A 22,128-nucleotide genomic window follows, 5' to 3' on the forward strand; every position below is an offset into this window, starting at 1 on the left:
AAGAGATAAGGAGGAGAAAAGGCATGTGGACGTAAGCAATGAATGTAAAATGTCGAAATCCTCTGTTTAATGAAATATCGGACACAGAAGAACGAGGGGGGAAGTCCCCTACGTCACCACACTCCCCAGAGAGGAGGAGCGAACAGCCAGCAAGCGGGAAAGACGAATGTGTGGAGAACCTCTTCTGCTCGGCCGACACACTGATGCGGCTTTCACACCAGCGCTTTTCCCTTTCTAGCTCCGAGCTAGAGCTTTTCTGGTTCAGCTCCAGTTTCCCTTTTCTGCTCCCGCTCTGTTCACACCGCCCAGAGCCCGACTGGGTGCTGCTGCTGCTGCGTCATGACGTCACCGTTTACATCGCTGATTTTTTTCCCCAATGGCGTTACGGCGCTCACAACAACGGGGAACTGCGTCGTGTCGATGATCGTGTTGCTTTTAATCACACGAAGCCAGATTAAATTAAATAACGACTTCTCCAACCTTATGCTTTTCTCCAGAGTGCCGTGGTTCATTGTTTATTAATGTGTTTCTGCGGCATTTACCGACCGCTGAAGTGTTGGCTGCTCTTCCACGGGAGTTTATTCTCCCGTTAGCTCCCGGTTAGCTCACACTGCAGTGGCCACTCTAAAGTATTCACTGTCCAACTCACACAAGCAGCTGATACATATCCCCAGTTCCCCTGAATCAGTGTCAGTCTGAATTGACGCTGTTTGGCATCACAACGCTGTTATGAAAGTTTCTCTGGTATAAAATGGGTGATGTTAGCATAGCAACCGAAGCTAAACTGACTACTTGCTATTGCTATCCTATTGTGGCATAAACCGTTTTCTACAGGCACATTTTACAGGCGTATTTTTATTATGATTCTACTTGTGATAGTCGGACACGACAACCTGTGCAGCCCATGTATTGATTCCATCCGATAGCTGCTACAATACAAAACAACACTTCTGCCTCTCTCCACAATTATCAATAACAATGAACGGATGGTCAAAGTAAGGTACAAATAAACAGAATCACACGAAGCCTGGTTAGTGTTGCCTGACTTTATAAAGTATGTTTATAAGCACTACTGCTTGTAGGCAGGCATGACAGTCGACCCATGTTCAGGGGAGGTGGGTTTAGTTTCCTGCACGCCTCGACGTAAGAGAGACGTAAGCGACGCCACCTCTTAGCTCCGAAGCTCTTGCCTCTAGACCGAAACAAATTTGGAGCTGGAAGTGAACCGGATTCCGGAGCTAAGAGACGGCGCCGCTGCGGTGTGAACAGGAAAAACCGGCGCTTTTCAGGCTCCAGCTCCGAGCCGGAGCTGAAAAAGCGCTGGTGTGAAAGGGGCAAGAGAGGGAGCTTTTCTCTTCCCTCTCTCTGAACCATCTTCTGCTTGTAACATTACCTCGCCATTTTAATTAAAGTACCCATTTGAACCTTTTCAGAGACTCCATTAGTCTCCTTTTTTAAGGCTTCTCTCCTGGACGCGAGAATAACGAACAAAGCTATCAAAAGCAAACCGCAATGGGATTAAAGAAGATAGTCTTTCGGTTCTGATCACCTTTGATGAAAAAAGGCTTCCGGAAAAGAGACTTATTGGATATATGTGTTATGATGTGAGACCGTATGTTCCACCACCTCTAAGATGTTTTAAATGTCAGAGATTTGGACATGTGGCGGCAGTGTGCAAGGGAAAACAAAGGTGTGGCAGATGTGGTGGAGATCATGAATACGGCAAATGCGAAGAAGGGGCAAAGCTGAAATATTGCAATTGCGGAGGGGAGCATAGCTCAGCGTACCGGGGATGTGAGGTTAGCAAGAAAGCAGAAGAGGTGCAGCGAGTCAGGATGACGCAGGGAGTTAGCTATGCAGAGGCAGCAAAGACAGTTTCAGGAGGAACGCAGGTTAAAATGGGAAACAACAATAAGAGCAAAGAAACAGGAAAAGTCCACAACTGTGTTAAGTTGAAGGAGGACACTCTGATAGTGAGAAAAGAGAGTTTGTACTGTTTATGGCTGTTCACCGCAGACTACAAGCATGAAAGAATGAAAGAATCAAAATAATTGTCAAATCAGCTGAAAAGTACCTTGATGTGAAAGGGATGCACTGGGGAAACGTGAAAGATATCCTAAATGATGACGTCCAATAACCTCAGACATGGACTGGATCATCCTGATGGTGGTAATTGTACTGCAGTGGAATGCTAGAAGTTTAATTGCAAATGGACAAGAGTTAAAAAAATATATTGACAACCTGGGAGAGAAACCTAATGTTCTTTGTATTCAATAAAACATGGCTGAAACCACAACTGGATTTTATTGTGAAGGGATATACTGCAGTTAGACGAGCTATAGGGACTCTGGCAGAGGGGGAGGAGTTGCAACATTCATACAGAGTGGGATAAGTTACAAAGTTATGCATGTAAGTACAGATCATGAAGCAATAGTTATAAGGGTATGGAATGATAGAGGACCTCAAGATATAGTAAATTATTATAATCCATGTGGGAAATTAGATCAAAGTATATTAGAGGATGCTGGGGGTTCACTGCAAGACAAAGTAATATGGTGTGGGGATTTTAATTCACATAACTCGCTATGGGGAAGCAGTAGCACAGATGCAAATGGTGCAGTAGTTGAAGAATTTATAGATGAACACGGGCTAGTGTGTATTAACACTGGAGAAGGAACACAATATAATTGCACGAAGAATATAGAAGCAGTACTCGATCTGACATTTGTATCTAGTGCTTTAGCAGGTATAAGTACATGGAATGTGGTAAAGCATACTACAGTGGGCAGCGATCATTATCCGGTGATGACTAAAGTTGGGACCAACATAAGGTTTGAAAAGGAAAAGAAAATTCCTAGATGGAAATTGGGAAAGGCTAATTGGGATGCCTTCCAAGTTGTAAGTACGAATAGATGTAAAACACTTCAAGAGGAAAATTATGATGATATAAATAAATTCAATGATGAGCTGGTTAAGGTTATCATTCATTCAGGTAAGAAACAATTCCGGAAAGTGCATGAGTTAGGTGTACCATCAGTGTACCCTGGTGGAATGGTGAATGTAGCAAATCCATTAAAGACAGGAATAAAGCATTCAGGCAACTCAAACAACTCCATTCTCAGGAAGCTTTGAATCAGGATAAAAGGGCCCAGGCTATAGTAAGGAGAACAATAAGAACGCAAAAACGCACTTTTTGGAGGCAATATTGCAATAGTATTGGAAGAGAAGTACAGCTTGCAGGTGTTTGGGGCATGATTAGGAGAATGGGGGGAATTCGAAGGAATTATGAGTTGCCAGTTTTGAGCAGAGGGGACAAAATGGCTGTCACAAACTTAGGAAAGGCGGAACTTCTAGCTCAAACATTTAGGAAAGTTCATAGTTCAGATAATATTACAGAGGAAGCCAGGCAGTGCAGAAATAATACACGAATGGAAAACCCGAGAATATTGGATAGAGTAGAAGTGTTAGGGGATCAGTTGGACCTGCATTTTAGTATGTTTGAGTTGAGAAGAGCAATTATTAGTGCTCACCAAACCACTCCTGGGAAAGATGGTGTTTGTTACAAAATGCTGGAACACATGACAGATAACTCTCTAGTCATTGTGTTAAGGTTGTTTAATAGGGTGTGGGATTCTGGCCAACTTCCTTCAGAGTGGAAACAAGCGATAATAGTGCCCATCCTAAAGCCAGGGAAAGAGCCTTCAGATCCATCTAGCTACAGGCCTATTGCCCTGACATCTCATTTATGCAAAATCATGGAAAGAATGGTTACAGAAAGGTTAACATATATCTTAGAAAGTAAAGCTCTGTTGTCCCCATATCAAAGTGGGTTCCGTAGGGGTCTGAATAGAATGGATTCTATATTGTGCTTAGAATCAGACATCAGGAAAGCACAGACCAACAAGGAAGTAGTGATTGCAGTCTTCTTTGATATTGAAAAGGCTTATGACATGCTCTGGAAGGAAGGACTACTAATCAAGTTAAAATCATTGGGAATTGGTGGTAAAGCATATAATTGGGTTATGATTTTTTTACTGGACAGGAAAATACAAGTAAGAGTAGGTGCAGAATATTCAAGTGTTTATGCTGTGGAAAATGGTACTCCGCAAGGTAGTGTGTGTAGTCCGTTGCTGCTCAATATAATGATACATGACATCTTTAATCAAGTTCATCCAAGTGTGGGGAAATCTTTGTATGCAGATGATGGGGCTTTGTGGGCAAAAGGCCGCAATGTAGCACATGTTGGAAAGAAAATACAAGCTGCAATAGTTGAAGTGGAGAAATGGACAAATACATGGGGATTCAAACTGTCAGTAGCTAAGACGCAGGTCATTTGTTTTACAAAACGGCAGAACATTGCTCCTATATCGTTAAAATGGTATGAGCAACCTCTTGAACAGGTTAATATAATAAGATGTCTTGGTGTTTGGTTTGACGGAAAGCTAACATGGAGCAATCATATAGGAAAAGTTCAAAATAAATGTAAAAAGGTCAACAATGTACTTCAGTGTTTGGCGGGGCAGGAGTGGGGAGCGAGTAGGTCATCACTTCTGAATATATATTGGGCACTCATGAGACCTGTATTCGATTATGGGTGTATAGCGTTCATGGCAGCAGCAGAATCAAACCTTAAAAAGCTGGATGTCCTACAAGCTCAGGCCCTGAGAATATGTAGTGGAGCTTTTAAAACATCTCCAGTATCAGCAGTATTTTTTGAAAGATTGCTGGGAGCACAATGAGTCACATTTAACAAGTGTTGGATGGATTGGCGATGTTAAAGCAGCAAGTATAGGTTTGAATCAAATACAGTATTGCCCCACAGCTCCAATCTCGTCCATTCCACCCTGGTTGTTCCCATTGCCAAGTGCAGACCTCAATATACGAGAGGAGTTAAAGGAAAAGAAAGAACTACCAGTATGGCGCATAGTCCAGAATTATTTTACAAGATATCACTCAGACTCAACAATCATATTTACAGATGGCTCCAAAGATCCAGAGACAGGGCGTGCAGGGGCAGCAGTGTATATCCCAGTGAGTAATACACATATAAAGAAAAGGGTAACAGACCATGTGTCAGTATACACCACAGAGTTGTTGGCATTGGTACTGTCATTGAAATGGATAGAGGAGAAATAAATACATAACAGTGTAATTGCATCTGACAGCTTTTCAGCATTATCGAGTATACGATCAGGCAGATCTTCATCTAGAATGGACATCATAAATGAAATATTTCTAATTTTATATCAAATGCAAATCAAAGGCATAGCAACTCGTTTCATCTGGGTTCCTGCTCATGTTGGTGTGGAGGGTAATGAACAGGTGGATATTCTGGCCAAACAAACACTCAGAAGTATGAACATAGACATAGAAGTTCCACTCAGCAAAGCGGAGGTTCAAACATTCATTCAGAAATATGCACAAACAACACAACACAAACTTAGTAATACAGGAAGACATCTTTATAACATTCAAAGGTATGTGGGGGATGGAAGGAAGGTGGGGTTTAAAAGAAGGGAGGAAAATGTCATTTCTCGGATGAGAATAGGTCATACAAGTCTCAATCATACATTAAGTATAATAGCAAAGCATCCAACCGGAAAGTGTATACACTGCAGCCAGCCAGAAACTGTTGAGCATGTTTTACTGCTTTGCAGGAAATATAGTACTCAGAGAAATGTGCTTTTCCACACACTGAAGAAAGAAAAATTCCATGACTTGTCGCGATCAGGGCTGTTAGGGAAAAACCAGGCCATATGTATTGTGAGATTATTACGTTTCTAAGAGAAATTGATAAATGTAAAAATAATAGAGTTTTGGTTCTTTGTTTTGTTTGTTTTGTTTATTGTTTTCTGCATAGTCTCTTGTCCACACTCCAGTCCAGTTGGTGGCGGTAATGCACCTACAATTCGGTTTGCCAACTGCCAATAAACACTAAAGGAGAAGAAGAAGAAGAAGTGATGCACCGGAAGTGATGGTCCCGCTCTTTCTAACGGAACCAGATCGCGTCTCGTGGGTTCTCTCTCGTTTTTACTGATATGAGGAAGTGTGTGTGAGCAGCTGATCCATCCATCGTCTGTGTGTCTGGATGAACCTCTGACTTTGTGCTCTTTCTTCTGAATTCTTTAGCTCGGACTCCATAAACTAGCTTAGCATGCTAGCTTAGCATGCTAGCTGGTAACACAGAGTGAGAGAAACGGGAAGTGGTGATTTAGTAAACATGAGTGTTGTGCTGCTCTCGTTGGTGAAGCAGCGACTCACTGCGGCTGCTGAAGACATCTTTGTTCTGTTTGAAAGAACGATAGCAGAGTACGAGGAGGAACTGTCTCGTTCAAAACAGGAGAACGAGAGACACCGGAAACTACTGGACGCTGTTTTACAGCCTCAGCTTCAGATCCACAGAGCAGGTCTGTCCCCTCTTTATTCACTCTCTCTAACTCTTTAGACTCTGTATTAACCAAGCGGCAACTGTGGGGTAGAGCCGGGAAGCCAATACGGAAGTGCCACACACTGCAGTTCATATATTGGCCGATAGGCGATGGCTGCAGAAAGGAGCAACTTCCATAGACCCCCATGTTAAAATGCCCAACTTTACAGCAGAAAAAAACATGTTTCTACCACTGGCTCCATTCATTTTATTAGCGATATAGTTAGATTCCACCTTCATGATTATGGATCTGTGAGTGAATTGTTTTCTAACGCGACCCTTTTATTTATATTAGGTCTTAAAGTTTGTGCATAGATTAAGGCGTGGTCACATTGAGTGACGGCTCTGTCAAGTGCCTGCCGCTGTTAGCTTCTTGTCTCTCTGCTAGCTGCTCCGTGAAGCTAGCTACAGGGACTCTGCCTGCTCAGCTCATCCAGGAAACACAACTTGTAGCCGGCCGTGGTTGTTTGTTCTTCATGCTTATATATCGGACTATTGTGACTCGCTCTGCGGTTAAAACAGACGGTGCATGAATGCGGTAAGTGAAATTCGAGTGCTTTATTTATGTGTTAATGATTTTAATCGGCTACGTAATGAATGGTAAGGCTTGGGTTAGTTAGTGGCTAGTGGTAGCTACATCGGTGCTAACGATTGTAATCGTAGCCTCCAAGTTAAAATCATAGACTGTATATATAAAGGTTAAAACTAAATAGACAAGTGTTAAGTGGGATAATACTGTTGAACAAACGGCTTCTGTTTGAGGTTGATAAAATAAGGTTACATCCTTGTAACTTAGAGATATTTTATTATATAGGTAGAACTGTATGCATCTAAGGTTAATTTAAATTGGACCCAAACCTTGACGTTTTTATTAATTGCATTACCAAATGGGTATCAAATAAACAGTAAGCATTGGTAACACAATTTCCAAAGTTACAGTAAAATAAAAAGGACCCTGACTCGGACAATACACAATCCAACATGTTCAACAGAAGAGAATCAGTTATATTGTTTGTACACATGGTACTTTACATATATATCTGTTTGTTTAAGGTGTCCAGGTGATGCAGACAGGCTGGACCAGAGAGTGAGAGACAGAACTGGACTCCTCACAGCAGTGAACTTCAGCTCAGGTACAAAGACTCTTTTTTCATACTGTACAAAGAATCAAGAAATATATTGGTTTAAATGAATGAAGTATTGACTTGAATACACTGATATACATTCCATTAAACAATACTAAATACTAGATCACCTACACATCTGTTAAGTTGAGGGTTTTTTCCATGCAAAAAGTTACATTTAGATATTTAGCAATATGACTTTGTCAGCTTTCTAATTTAATGTATTGAAGGCAAAGATATTTAACACATAGTGAGAACTGCTACTATTTATCTCTCAATATTGTCTGTAAAAAACGTGGTAAAAGTGATTCTTTCAGTGAGACAACAGAGCAAGCTTCTACAGTTGCACTACGTTTTGATAACAGTTAAATATTATTTTGATACTAACATGTCAATGTTGATGAACTTCATACTGTTCATTCATAATCTGATTGTCTTTGTAGCTCATTGTTGAAATAAAAAAAAAACATTACAATTACAAAATAATGATATCTACAGCCCCTAAACACACAAACACACCGCTTTCATAAATAACACACTTGTTCTGCAATAATATGTTTTATGTTTCCTGTCATTTTTGTTAGGAAAGGACATGCCTGAAAGACACAACATTTTCTCCTTCTCTGAGGGTCAAGAAGAACATCCAAGAGGAACATTAAAAGCTGATGTTATGAGATTTTAAGACCAGTACAGGACATTCACTAAGAAACTACTTTTATTGTAAAAACAGTCAGCTGATCGAATGCAGCTATTTCCACATCTACACTCCATCAGCTGATTATTTCTATTTGCCTCACTTTATGAGCTTCACAACATGTACCTTGTTTTGCAACGTCACAAATAAATGGGGCCAATCTTCAGTCAGATGTGAATGTGTAATCTAACATTTTCAGTAAGAATAATAGACAAAAGGAGAGCAAATACAAATACAATTTATTGAAATGTGAACCAAAAGCACATATGGACAGAAGGTGTAAACCTATTAAATGTATTAAACACATTTAGTCAAATAAAGTGACCGACTAGGCCTGTGCAGTTGGTATCAGCTTTGCCCAGCATGGGCTCCTTCATCAGCCCTGGTCCTCCTTGCAGAGGAAAGACCCTCAGTCCTCTCCAAACCAACAGACAGGACGTCCATCACACGGAGGTTTCTCCCTGAAGTCTCTGCAGCTCTCTGGACACCATGCTGTCTCAATCCGTCCACACTGAATATGAGATTGGGAAAATGAAAATAATAAATGCTTTAGACAATAAGAAACATAAAGTTGACTGTTGAGTTGCTCAGTTTTTTTAGATTGTCAATACTATTACTGTATAACTAATATCTCAGGTTAAGAGGCACATTCAAATAAAGATTGGTCTTTAAATACATTTTGTCTTTTGAATTGTTTGTCTAAAGTCAAGGATCTATAACTGGTACTTAGTTTTAATGATAGTCTGGTTATTATGCTGTTTGGAGGAGGCCTCACAGGTAAGAGCGCTAACTAGCTACCATCACATGTACCTTAGCTTGACTTAAATGTATAGTTAAGTGATATCAAAATATAAATAACTAATGTCATGCAAACATATTAATATTTGCTTGATTCCAGTGTTGAATTTAGCACAATTGCATACAAACGTTAAGGGGTTTTAAGATTCTGAAGTATTATGCTAAAAGCTCAATAACTTAGATTATTATTTATAGTTTTGCTGAATAGTTTCATGTCCGCTTACCTTAGAAACGTAAAATGCGACGGCAGCGTGCATATGGGGAGCATGTTAGCTTAGCTTGGTAGCTTCAGCTAGCTCTGGAACTTCCAGCTCGGTGGCAGCAGGTCCCGCCTCGGCTCCGCCTCTTTGCCCTTATTTGGAGTAGGCTGGAGAAGGCGGGAGTTCAACTCTGGCGTCACTGTCGAGCCGTTAGTGGCCGACTCCGCCTACTAAGGGCTTCACGGCAACTCTGCAGAATCCTATGGGTGACGTCACGGACTCTACGTCCATTTATATATACAGTCTATGGTATTAACCAAGCGGCAAACTCTGGGGAAAAGCCGGGACGCCAATACGGAAGTGCCACACACTGCAGTTCATCTAGTGGCCAGTAGGAGCAGTCTGCAGAAGGGAGTCATTTCCATAGACCCCCATGTTAAAAGGCCCAACTTTACAGCAGAAATAAAAATGTTTACATCGTGGTTCAAAAAACCATATTCTCTGTATAGTTAGATTCCCCCTTCATGACTACTGTGTGGGGGGTGCATTTTTTCTCAACTCATCTGTTTAATTAATATTAAACCTTAAAGTTATGCATATATTAGGGCGTGGTCACATTGAGTGACAGCTCTGTCAAGTGACTGCTGCTGCTAGCTTCTCGTCTCTCTGCAAGCTGCTCCGTGAAGCTAGCTACAGGGACTCTGCCTGCTCAGTTCATCCAGGGAACACAACTTGAAGCCGGCCGTGGTTGTTTGTTCTTCATGCTTATATATCGGACTATTGTGACTCGCTCTGCGGTTGAAACAGACGGTGCATGAATGCGGTTTTTACGGTAAGTGAAATTCGAGTACTTATTGATGTGTTTATGATTTGAATCAGCTACGTAATGAATGTTAAGGCTTGGGTTAAAGTGTAAGTGAGTGGTAGCTACATCGGTGCTAACGATGCTAATAGTAGTCTCCAAGTTAAAACCATAGACTGTATATATAAAGGTTAAAACGAAATAGACAAGTGTTAAGCGTTAAGTGGGATAATACTGTAGAACAAACGGCTTCTGTTTGAGGTTATAAAATAAGGTCATCCTTGTAACTTAGAGAGATATTTTATTATGTAGGTAGGAACTGTATGCATCGCTAAGGTTAATTTAAATTGGCTATGCTCAAGTATGTAGACAAGCTCATGTCGAAGTAGTGTATGTGAAATCAACCTCACAATAAGATGTGTGTATATTACAAATAATAATGTCATATTTCAAGATGATTAGGTTAGATATTACAATATGGTTGGTTGAGCTGGAGTTCATTATTGAGCTTACACGTTAACGTCACAGTCATCTGAAGAACGAACCCAAACCTTGTTGTTTTTATTAATTTCATTACCAAATGGGTATCAAATAAACAGTAAGCATTGGTAACATAACTTCCAAAGTTACAGTAAAATAAAAAGGACCCTGACTCGGACAATACACAATCCAACATGTTCAACAGAAGAGAATCAGTTATATTGTTTGTACACATGGTACTTTACATATATATCTGTTTGTTTAAGGTGTCCAGGTGATGCAGACAGGCTGGACCAGAGAGTGAGAGACAGAACTGGACTCCTCACAGCAGTGAACTTCAGCACCTGTACAAAGAATCAAGAAAGATATTGGTTTAAATGAATGAAGTATTGACTTGAATACACTGATATACATTCCATTAAACAATACTAAATACTAGATCACCTACACATCAGTTAAGTTGAGGGTTTTTTCCATGCAAAAGGTTACATTTAGATGTTAACAAGCAATATGATTGTGTGAAAATGAGACCTTGTGTCTCAATGAGATCTACACCTGTATAAATAAAGGCTAAAGAAATATGGTTTTGTCAGCTTTCTAATTTAATGTATTGAAGGCAAAGATATTTAACACATAGTGAGAACTGCTACTATTTATCTCTCAATATTGTCTGAAAAAAACGTGGTAAAAGTTATTCTTTCAGTGAGACAACAGAGTAGTGCAACTTCTACAGTTGAACTACGTTTTGATAACAGTTAAATATTATTTTGATACTAACATGTCAATGTTGATGATTTTCATACTGTTCATTCATAATCTGATTGTCTTTGTAGCTCACTGTTGAAATAAAAAAAAAATCATTACAATTACAAAATATTTATATCTACAGCCCCTAAACACACAAACACACCTCTTTCATAAATAACACACTTGTTCTGCAATAATATGTTTTATGTTTGATGTGATTTTTGTTAGGAAAGGACATGACTGAAAGACACAACATTTTCTCCTTCTCTGAGGTTCAAGAAGAACATCCAAGAGGAACATTAAAAGCTGATGTTATGAGATTTTAAGACCAGTACAGGACATTCACTAAGAAACTACTTTTATTGTGAAAACACAGTCAGCTGATCGAATGCACCTATTTCCACATCTCCACTCCATCAGCTGATTATTTCTATTTGCCTCACTTTATGAGCTTCACATCACTTGTGCCTTGTACCGCAGAGTTTGCAACGTCACAAATAAATGGGGCCAATCTTCAGTCAGATGTGAATGTGTAATCTAACATTTTCAGTAAGAATAATGGTTTCTCCCTGAAGTCTCTGCTGCTGCTGTATCAGCTTTGCCCAGCATGGGCTCCTCCATCAGGCCTGGTCCTCCTCGCTGAGGAAAGACCCTCAGTCCTCTCCAAACCAACAGACAGGACGTCCATCACACGGAGGTTTCTCCCTGAAGTCTCTGCAGCTCTCTGGACACCATGCTGTCTCAATCCGTCCACACTGAATATGAGATTGGGAAAATGAAAATAATAAATGCTTTAGACAATAACAAACATAAAGTTGACTGTTGAGTTGCTCAGTTTTTTTAGATTGTCAATACTATTACTGTATAACTAATATCTCAGGTTAAGAGGCACATTCAAATAAAGATTGGTCTTTAAATACATTTTGTCTTTTGAATCGTTTGTCTAAAGTCAAGGATCTAGAACTGGTACTTAGTTTTAATGATACAGTCTGGTTATTATGCTGTTTGGAGGAGGCCTCACAGGTAAGAGCACTAACTAGCTACCATCACATGTACCTTAGCTTGACTTAAATGTATTAAACGTATAGTTAAGTGATATCAAAATACAAATAACTAATATCATGCAAACATATTAATATTTGCTTGATTCCAGTGTTGAATTTAGCACAATTGCATACACACTTGGGGTGTAACGGTACACGTACCCGTACCGAAATTATTCGGTACTGGCCCTTTGGTTCGGTACACATGTGTACCGAACTAATATAACGTTAAACGTAAAAAATTGAGAACGTGAACAACTTTTTGGAAGTAATCTCAGGTGCTGCGTCGCAGCATTCAGAGTAATTTGCAACGCGTCATAGAGCGAGCAAGTCATTTCATTGGACGAGAGGCATACTATGAGAGCTGGTCACAGGGATGCGTTCAAATGTAGTCAGTAATTTGAGGAACTGTCGAAATGGCGAACACAGATAAAGTTGAGCTCGAAAATCCTCCAGCATCATTGAAGTCTCCGTTTTGTGAACATTTTGGTTTCGCAGTTACATACAAGAATGACGGACAAAGACAGGTGGACTGAACCAAAGCTGTTTGTCGGCATTGTTCACTAAAATTGGTTACCATCCATCCATCCATCTTCTCCCGCTTATCCGTGGTCGGGTCGCGGGGGTAGCAGTTCCAGCAGAGAGCCCCAAACTTTATTTTCCCTGGCGACATCAACCAGCTCTGACTGGGGGATCCCAAGGCGCTCCCAGGCCAGCGAAGAGATATAATCCCTCCACCTGGTCCTAGGTCTACCCCTTGGTCTTTTCCCAGCTGGACGTGCCTGGAACACCTCCCTAGGGAGGCGCCCAGATGGCATCCTAACTAGGTGCCCGAACCACCTCAACTGGCTCCTTTCGACGCGAAGGAGGAGCGGCTCAACTCCGAGTCCCTCCCTGATGACCGAACTTCTCACCTTATCCCTAAGGGAGACACCAGCCACCCTGCGGAGAAAACCCATCTCGGCCGCTTGTATCCGCGATCTCGTTCTTTCGGTCATGACCCATCCTTCATGACCATAGGTGAGGGTAGGAACGAAAATGGCCCGGTAGACAGAGAGCTTTGCCTTCTGGCTCAGCTCCCTTTTCGTCACAACGGTGCGGTAAAGCGACTGCAGTACCGCTCCGATTCTCCGGCCCATCTCACGCTCCATTGTTCCCTCACTCGAGAACAAGACCCCGAGATACTTGAACTCCTTCACTTGGGGTAAGGACTCATTCCCTACTTGAAGTGGACAGTCCATCGGTTTCCTGCTTGAGAACCATGGCCTCAGATTTGGAGGTGCTGATCCTCATCCCAGCCGCTTCACACTCGGTTGCGAACCGATCCAGTGAGTGCTGAAGGTCGCAGACCGATGAAGCCATTAGAACCACATCATCTGCAAAAAGCAGTGGTGCAATCCTTAGTCCACCGAACTGCAGACCCCCTCCCCCACGACTACGCCTCGAAATCCGATCCATGTATATTACAAACAGGATTGGTGACAAAGCGCAGCCCTGGCGGAGGCCAACCCTCACCGGAAATGTGTCCGACTTACTGCCGAGGACCCGGACACAGCTCTCGCTTTGGGAGTACAGAGATTGGATGGCCTTGAGTAGAAACCCCCTCACCCCATACTCCCGCAGCACCTCCCACAGTAACTCCCTGGGAACTCGGTCATACGCCTTCTCCAAGTCTACAAAACACATGTAGACCGGATAAGCGTACTCCCAGGCCCCCTCCAGGATCCTTGCGAGAGTAAAAAGCTGATCCGTCGTTCCACGACCAGGACGGAATCCGCATTGTTCCTCCTCAATCTGAGGTTCGACAATTGGCCTGACCCTCCTTTCGAGTACCTTAGAGTAAACTTTCCCGGGGAGGCTGAGTAGTGTGATGCCTCTGTAATTGGCACACACCCTCTGATCCCCCTTTTTAAAAAGGGGAACCACCACCCCGGTCTGCCACTCCTTCGGTACTGTTTCCGACTTCCACGCAACGGGACCCGGATTAATCTGGGGCCGCGATGATGGTCTAGCTTCAGCAGCTACATTACCTACGGGTGCGTTCGTTAATATTAACTGTGTGGTCGGGAGTCACTGTGGCACAGCACAGACTGCACCGCTGGTGAACAGCTGTTAGAACGGGCCGTTCAGAGCAGAGCGGCAGAGCGTGATGTGCACTGAACAGTTTTTCTGTCGCAATATTATCGTTGAGCTGGCTAACTAGCATACATTGTCACTATCTGCTAACCAACGTTAGCTTTAGCCTTCGTTTTCTAATAGTTTTTTTCATAGGCTATAAACAGAGGTGGTATAAGTATAGATCTTGTTCTTGAGTAAAAGCAGAAGCACTCAGATTTTGTACTAGAGTACAAGTAGAAGTACTCAGATATTGTACTTGATTAAAAGTAGAAGTACTCAGATCTTGTACTTGAGTAAAAGTAGAAGTACTCAAATCTTGTACTTGACTAAAAGTAAAAGTACTCCGGTTTAAACCTGAGTAGTTCTACTTTGACTCAATTGAGTCAAAGTAGAAGTACCAGAGTGTAGGAACAATCCTGCAATCAAAATGTTCCTCAAATAAAAGTACAAAAGTATTATCATCAAAATATAGTGAAAGTAGCGACAGTAAAAGTAGAAGTACTCAGATCTTGTACTTGAGTAAAAGTAGAAGTACTCAGGTCTTGTACTTGAGTAAAAGTACCAGAGTTTAGGAATACTCTGTTACAGTAAAAGTCCTGCATTCAAAATGTTCCTCAAGTGAAAGTAGAAAAGTATTCTCATCAAAATATAGTGAAAGTAGCGACAGTAAAAGTAGTCGTTGTGCAGATTGGTCCATTTCAGAATAATATATATGATGTGTTTTATAATGATTGATCATGAAAGTGTTCTCAAAGCTGGTAAAGGTGCAGCTAGTTTGAATGACTTTGTATACTGCAGGGTAGCTTGTGAATTTACTCCAGGTGGAACTAAAGTCTGATTTAACACTTGATTAGATTTCACATCATTCATCCACATCTGTGAAGTAACTAAAGGTATTAAATACATGTAGTGGAGGAAAAGTACACCATTTACCTCTGAACTGTAGTGGAGAAGAAGAACAAAGTAGCAAAACATTGAAATAATTAAATAAAGTACAAGTGTCTCAAAATTGTACCCACGTATAGTACTTGTTGAGTTTAAAAACGTAGTTACTTAACACCAGTGGCTATACAGATACAAAGACTAAGCCTTGAACAGAGGCATGCAAATAAATTTTCAAAATGCTCAACAGTGCTGCCAGAATTATAAACTGACTGCTACACAATTAAAAAAAATGCTTTTATATATTTCTATTAGATGTGACTCTTTGGCGTTTCTGTTATTACTAACTGCTGCTTTAGTTGTTCTGACTGCTAACATCCTGTTATTCCTCATTTTATAGCCGATATTCCGTGGGGTCGAGGGGCTCAGGTCCTTGTCACCTTTTTCATACCTGATGAGTTTGCATTCCTGGTGAATATTCAGTTTAATAATAATTAAAAACCCAAAACTAATAGTTCATGTTTTGTGAGTACTAGTACAGTAAAGTTCAAATACAGATTATTTCAGTTAATCGAAATGCTGCACCTTAATGTTTATTTTATTATATTTTGTATTTATTTGAGTGAATACATTATTTACAGTTTAATAATCATTTAAAAAAATATATATTTTTTTTTGTGATAATTTTTTCTGCTGTACCGAAAACGTACCGAACCGAACCGTGACCTAAAAACCGAGGTACATACCGAACCGAAATGTTTGTGAACCGTTACACCCCTAATACACACGTTAAGGGGTTTTAAGATTCTGAAGTATTATGCTAAAAACTCAATAACTTAGATTATTATTTATAGTTTTGCTGAATAGTTTCATGTCCGCTTACCTTAGAAACGTAAAATGCGACGGCAGTGTGCAGATGGGGAGCATGTTAGCTTAGCTTGGTAGCTTCAGCTAGCTCTGGAACTTCCAGCTCGGTAGCAGCAGGTCCCGCCTCGGCTCTGCCTCTTCTCACAATTTAATGATTGATCAGGGCTGCACAATCATGTCCTAAACACCCGTTATTTGGAGCAGGCTGGAACAGGCGGGAGTTGAACTCTGACGTCACTGTCGAGCCGTTAGTGGCCGACTCCGCCTACTAAGGTCTTCTCGGCAACTCTGCAGAATCCTATGGGTGACCCTACGTCCATTTATACACTGAACAAAAATATAAACGCAACACTTTTGTTTTTGCTCCCATTTTTCATGAGATGAACTCAAAGATCTAAAACATTTTCTATATACACAAAATAACCATTTCTCTCAAATATTGTTCACAAATCTGAAAAAATCTGTGATAGTGAGCACTTCTCCTTTGCCGAGATAATCCATCCCACCTCACAGGGGTGGCATATCAAGATGCTGATTAGACAGCATGCTTATTGCACAGGTGTGCCTTAGGCTGGCCACAATAAAAGGCCACTCTGAAATGTTCAGTTTTATCACACAGCACAATGCCATAGATGTCGCAAGTTTTGAGGGAGCGTGCAATTGGCATGCTGACAGCAGGAATGTCCACCAGAGCTGTTGCCCGTGAATTGAATGTTCATTTCTCTACCATAAGCCGTCTCCAAAGGCGTTTCAGAGAATTTGGCAGTACATCCAACCGGCCTCACAACCGCAGACCACGTGTAACCACACCAGCCCGAGACCTCCACATCCAGCATGTTCACCTCCAAGATCGTCTGAGACCAGCCACTCGGACAGCTGCTGCAACAATCGCTTTGCATAACCAAAGAATTTCTGCACAAACTGTCAGAAACCGTCTCAGGGAAGCTCATCTGCATGCTCGTCGTCCTCATCGGGGTCTCGACCTGACTCCGGTTCGTCGTCGTAACCGACTTGAGTGGGCAAAGGCTCACATTTGATGGCGTCTGGCACGTTGGAGAGGTGTTCTCTTCACGATGAATCCCGGTTTTCACTGTTCAGGGCAGATGGCAGACAGCGTGTGTGGCGTGTGGGTGAGCGGTTTTCTGATGTCAATGTTGTGAATCGAGTGGCCCATGGTGGTGGTGGGGTTATGGTATGGGCAGGCGTATGTTATGGACGACGAACACAGGTGCATTTTATTGATGGCATTGTGAATGCACAGAGATACCGTGACGAGATCCTGAGGCCCATTGTTGTGCCATTCATCCACGACCATCACCTCATGTTGCAGCATGATAATTCATGTTGCAAGGATCTGTACACAATTCCTGGAGGCTGAAAACATCCCAGTTCTTGCATGGCCAGCATACTCACCAGACATGTCACCCATTGAGCATGTTTGGGATGCTCTGGATCGGCGTATACGACAGCGTGTTCCAGTTCCTGCCAATATCCAGCAACTTGGCACAGCCATTGAAGAGGAGTGGACCAACATTCCACAGGCCACAATCAACAACCTGATCAACTCTATGCGAAGGAGATGTGTTGCACTGCGTGAGGCAAATGGTGGTCACACCAGATACTGACTGGTTTTCGGACCCCCCCAGACCCCCCCAATAAAGCAAAACTGCACGTTTCAGAGTGGCCTTTTATTGTGGCAAGCCTAAGGCACACCTGTGCAATAATCATGCTGTCTAATCAGCATCTTGATATGCCACACCTGTGAGGTGGGATGGATTATCTCGGCAAAGGAGAAGTGCTCACTGTCACAGATTTTTTCAGATTTGTGAACAATATTTGAGAGAAATGGTTATTCTGTGTATATAGAAAATGTTTTAGATCTTTGAGTTCATCTCAAGAAAAATGGGAGCAAAAACAAAAGTGTTGCATTTATATTTTTGTTCAGTGTATATACAGTCCATGCTCCCAACCCGTCACATATTGACGCACAAAGGCAGCAGTTCATCGGTTTATCACGCTGAAATAGAGAGATTTGTGCCGCATTGATGCAGTTATTCAAGCTAAAGGAGGTCCAACCAAGTACTGAATGCATACACATTAACATGATTTTCAGAAGGACAGCATTTCTATATTAATAAAAAATCTGTTTTTGTATTGGTCTTATGTATTATTAAAATATTCTGAGATGCTGGATTTTGGCTTTCATTTTATCATCAAGATTAAAACAAATAAACGCTGGAAAATAATTCACTTTGTGTGTGATGAATCTATGTGATGTATACATTTAAACTTTATAAATTGAATTACTGATATAAACTCACTTTTCCATGTTATTTAATTTATTGAGATGCACCGGTATGAGTCCAAGTACAGGTTTAGCGAGGCGGTGAGAGATGCTAAACGACTACTCTGAGAAACCCCAACACCAGTTCTCAGCTAACGACTCTGGAGACAGGTCACAAACTATAAGGCTACTGCCTCACACTCCGTGAACGGCCGACCGATCTGGAAAAGCATTTCAAATAAGGAATGGATAAGGGCTGCAAAGTTAAAGAAGTGTTAATCGTGGTTAGATTTTAAATTCTAATACTCTACAGTTTCTCTGAATATGTGTTTCCTGTTTCCTGCAGACGTCCAGCAGCTGGTGGTGGTTAAAGAAGAGGTTCCCCCTGAGCAGCAGGAGTGGAGCTCCAGTCTGGACCAGGAGGACCCAGAGCCCCCCCTACACATTAAAGAGGAACAGGAGGAACTCTGGAGCAGTCAGGAGGGAGAGCAGCTTCAGGGGCTGGAGGAGGCTGATATCACCAAGTCCACATTCACTCCTGTCCCTGTGAAGAGTGAAGATGATGAAGAGAAACCTCAGTCCTCTCAGCTTCATCAAAGACAAACTGAACACCTGGAAACAGAAGCTGATGGAGAGGACTGTGGAGGACCAGAACCAGCCAGGAACTCAGATCCAGAGAGACATTTACAACCAGAGACTGAGGACAACCCTGGAGACTCTTCTGAACCTGACACTGAAGACAGTGCTGATTGGATGGAGAACAGAGAACCAGGTTCAAACCCTCAGAAAAATAAACAAAACCCTGTCAGTGATTCAAGACGTAGTGCAGGAGAGAAACCATTTGGCTGCTCTTTGTGTGAGAAAACGTTTACACAGAGAGGAAATTTAAATCGGCACATGAGAATCCACTCAGGAGAGAAAACATTTGGCTGCTCAATATGTAAGAAATATTTTGCACAGAGAGGAGATTTAAATAAACACATGAGAATCCACACAGGAGAGAAACCATTCATCTGCACAATTTGTAAGAAATCTTTTGCAGATAGAGGAGATTTAAAGAAACACACGAGAGTCCACACAGGAGAGAAACCATTCAGCTGCTCAATTTGTAAGAAATATTTTGCACAGAGAGGAGATTTAAAGAAACACATGAGAATCCACACAGGAGAGAAACCATTCATCTGCTCAATTTGTAAGAAATATTTTGCACGGAGAGGAGATTTAAAGGAACACATGAGAATCCACACAGGAGAGAAACCATTCAGCTGCAGAGTTTGTGACAAAAGATTCACCCGGAGATATCGGGTCAAAATCCATAAGTGTGTTGATCGTCAGTCCTCACAGCTTCCTCACACTCAAACTGAGGAGAACAGAGAGGCAGAGCCTCCAGCCAGCAGCTCAGCTGAATACCTGGAAACAGAAGCTGATGGAGAGGACTGTGGAGGACCAGAACCAGCCAGGAACTCAGATCCAGAGAGACATTTACAACCAGAGACTGAGGACAACCCAGAAGACTCTTCTGAACCTGACACTGAAGACAGGGCTGATTGGATGGAGAACAGGGAACCAGGTTCAAACTCTCAGACAAATAAACAAGACCCTGTCATCGATTCAAGATGTAGTGCAGGAGAGAAACCATTCAGCTTCTCTTTGTGAGAAAACATTTACACAGAGGACATTTAAATCGGCACATGAGAATCCACACAGGAGAGAAAACATTTGGTTGCTCAGTCTGTAATAAATATTTTACACAGAGGCCTGAACCTGACTCTGAAGACAGTGATTATTGTTAGGTTTAAACTCTTTGAGTTAGTCCCAGTAAGTGTGTATAACGCGATACCTGCTCTGAGTGTGATAAAATATCATTGCTCTAAGTCAAGTCTGAATGTGCATTAAAACAAATATTAAGCACAGAAACAAGTCCATTGTGCTCTAATGACACCAAAGTAACCAACACTTATGGCGACACTGACAAAGAACCAGAGCCAGCCAAGAACATGACTTTAGCTTCTCCTGACCCTGAAATCAGTGTTGATTGGAAAGATCTGTTATTCCGGTTAAACACTCTGAACCAGTGGTTCTCAACTGGTCAGGCCTCGGGACGCACCTTTTTCCTTTGTCATTAAATCGCGATCCGACATTTGCTTATTTGCTTTTCAGCAGACAAAATCAATTAAAGTGAAGTACAGTGCATATATCCCTTATATCCCTTCACAGAACTAAAGTATGCTTTTAAAAAAGTTAAATGAGATGATGGAATCAAAGCTCAACTGTATAACATAAAAAGGCACACATGCTGAAAACCCAACCCCAGCAGGGGCCAATTTGTGGCCCCACGCAAAGTCATATGATGAAGCCCTCCGTGTCACAGCAGCAATACTGTGCCGCGCTTACACTAATTGCGCCGCATAACGGTGCGCTCAGTTGAGGGGCCCCCTCCGCAAGATGAGGCCCCCTCAGCGAGGTGAGGCCCCACGCAGTCTGCGTGATCGGCCCTGCATTCTGGTACACTCTGAGATTAGGCTACTACCTGACATATTAATAATATTTGATGCCATTGTTTGTGTTTCACTTTGTTCTGAAGCTGAACTTGCTGCTCCTCACAGAGAGAAGAGTAAAGAGGAGATGGTCTGTGTGAATTACTTTAAATTGTGGGTAAGGGTAGATAGCTCCCATTGTACTGTGACCTGTCAATCATCAAACCGGGGGTCATATTTCATTATGTGTTCATTTGTATCTGAAGTTGTACCCATGGGTGTATCTGAGTGTGGGAAAATATTACGCCTGAAAGACAGTCTGAAGAGACGTGAGAATTCACATGGGAGAAGCCATTTGGTTTCTCAGTTTGTGACCAAAAACATAGACATAAAAACCAAAGTGAATCTCCCTTTGAACAAGAAAAAGCAACGGCTGATCTCTTATCGTTTAGTTGATATCACTAGCTAATGTGAGTTACATTTCATCCTGATGCTTTTGAAGAATCGTTGTTAATAAAGTGAACTCTTTTTGAAAAGGAAGGACTCGCTGTGTTAAAACTTCTTCCTGCTGTGTCCCACAAGCTGTTCAGCTGGGATCCGGCTCCGACCCGAAACACCGACACTATCTTACATTGCTGTTGGCGGCCCGCACTGTAGCCCCTGGTGCACCACCACTTATTGCTGTTTAGCTAATAAACGTTAGCTATTGTTTAACCCCCTGTGGTCAGACAGTGCGGACCTGTGTCTACGTTCAGGCAGTGAGGGGAATTATAAAAAGATTCTTGTTGTGTTTTTTTAAGCAGACCCGGCAGCAGCTCCAAACAACTGTGACAGCTTAACAGTTAATTTAAAAGCTTAGCAACTGTTTATTTTGTCAGTAAAGTTTGATTAAGCTGGCGAGGCTATGCAAAATAATAGCAATTACATTTAAACGGGAAGTACCAAGACATGTGGAAGTCTGCTTGAAATGATTTCTTTATTAATTACCTATTTTTGCCGTTAATTTCCATCCAGTGCTTATGTATAATTATTAATGTATTTAATATCAGTTATTATAGTATTATATGCCAAATAAACACATGTTATAATAACATAAAGTATCACCCTTCCTCCTCAGTCCACTGGAAGTATTTTTATTTATTTGACAATGTTTGCGGTTTGTTCTTATGAATAATTATGAGTTAC

At 41.6% G+C, this 22,128-nt stretch overlaps 1 protein-coding gene across 1 annotated transcript; it reads left to right on the top strand.

Annotated features, from left to right (window-relative positions):
• Positions 1-5,975: 5,975 nt before the first annotated feature.
• LOC117546304 (zinc finger protein 771-like) lies at positions 5,976-21,483 on the top strand. Its single transcript, XM_034216491.1, has 3 exons — positions 5,976-6,046; positions 6,130-6,407; positions 18,813-21,483. The coding sequence occupies exons 2-3, from the start codon at positions 6,221-6,223 to the stop codon at positions 20,120-20,122; spliced, it is 1,497 nt and encodes a 498-aa protein (XP_034072382.1). The 5' UTR covers positions 5,976-6,046; positions 6,130-6,220; the 3' UTR covers positions 20,123-21,483.
• The last annotated feature ends 645 nt before the right edge of the window (positions 21,484-22,128 follow it).

This window comes from Gymnodraco acuticeps, unplaced genomic scaffold, assembly GCF_902827175.1.
Source record: "Gymnodraco acuticeps unplaced genomic scaffold, fGymAcu1.1, whole genome shotgun sequence".
NCBI lineage: Eukaryota > Metazoa > Chordata > Actinopteri > Perciformes > Bathydraconidae > Gymnodraco > Gymnodraco acuticeps.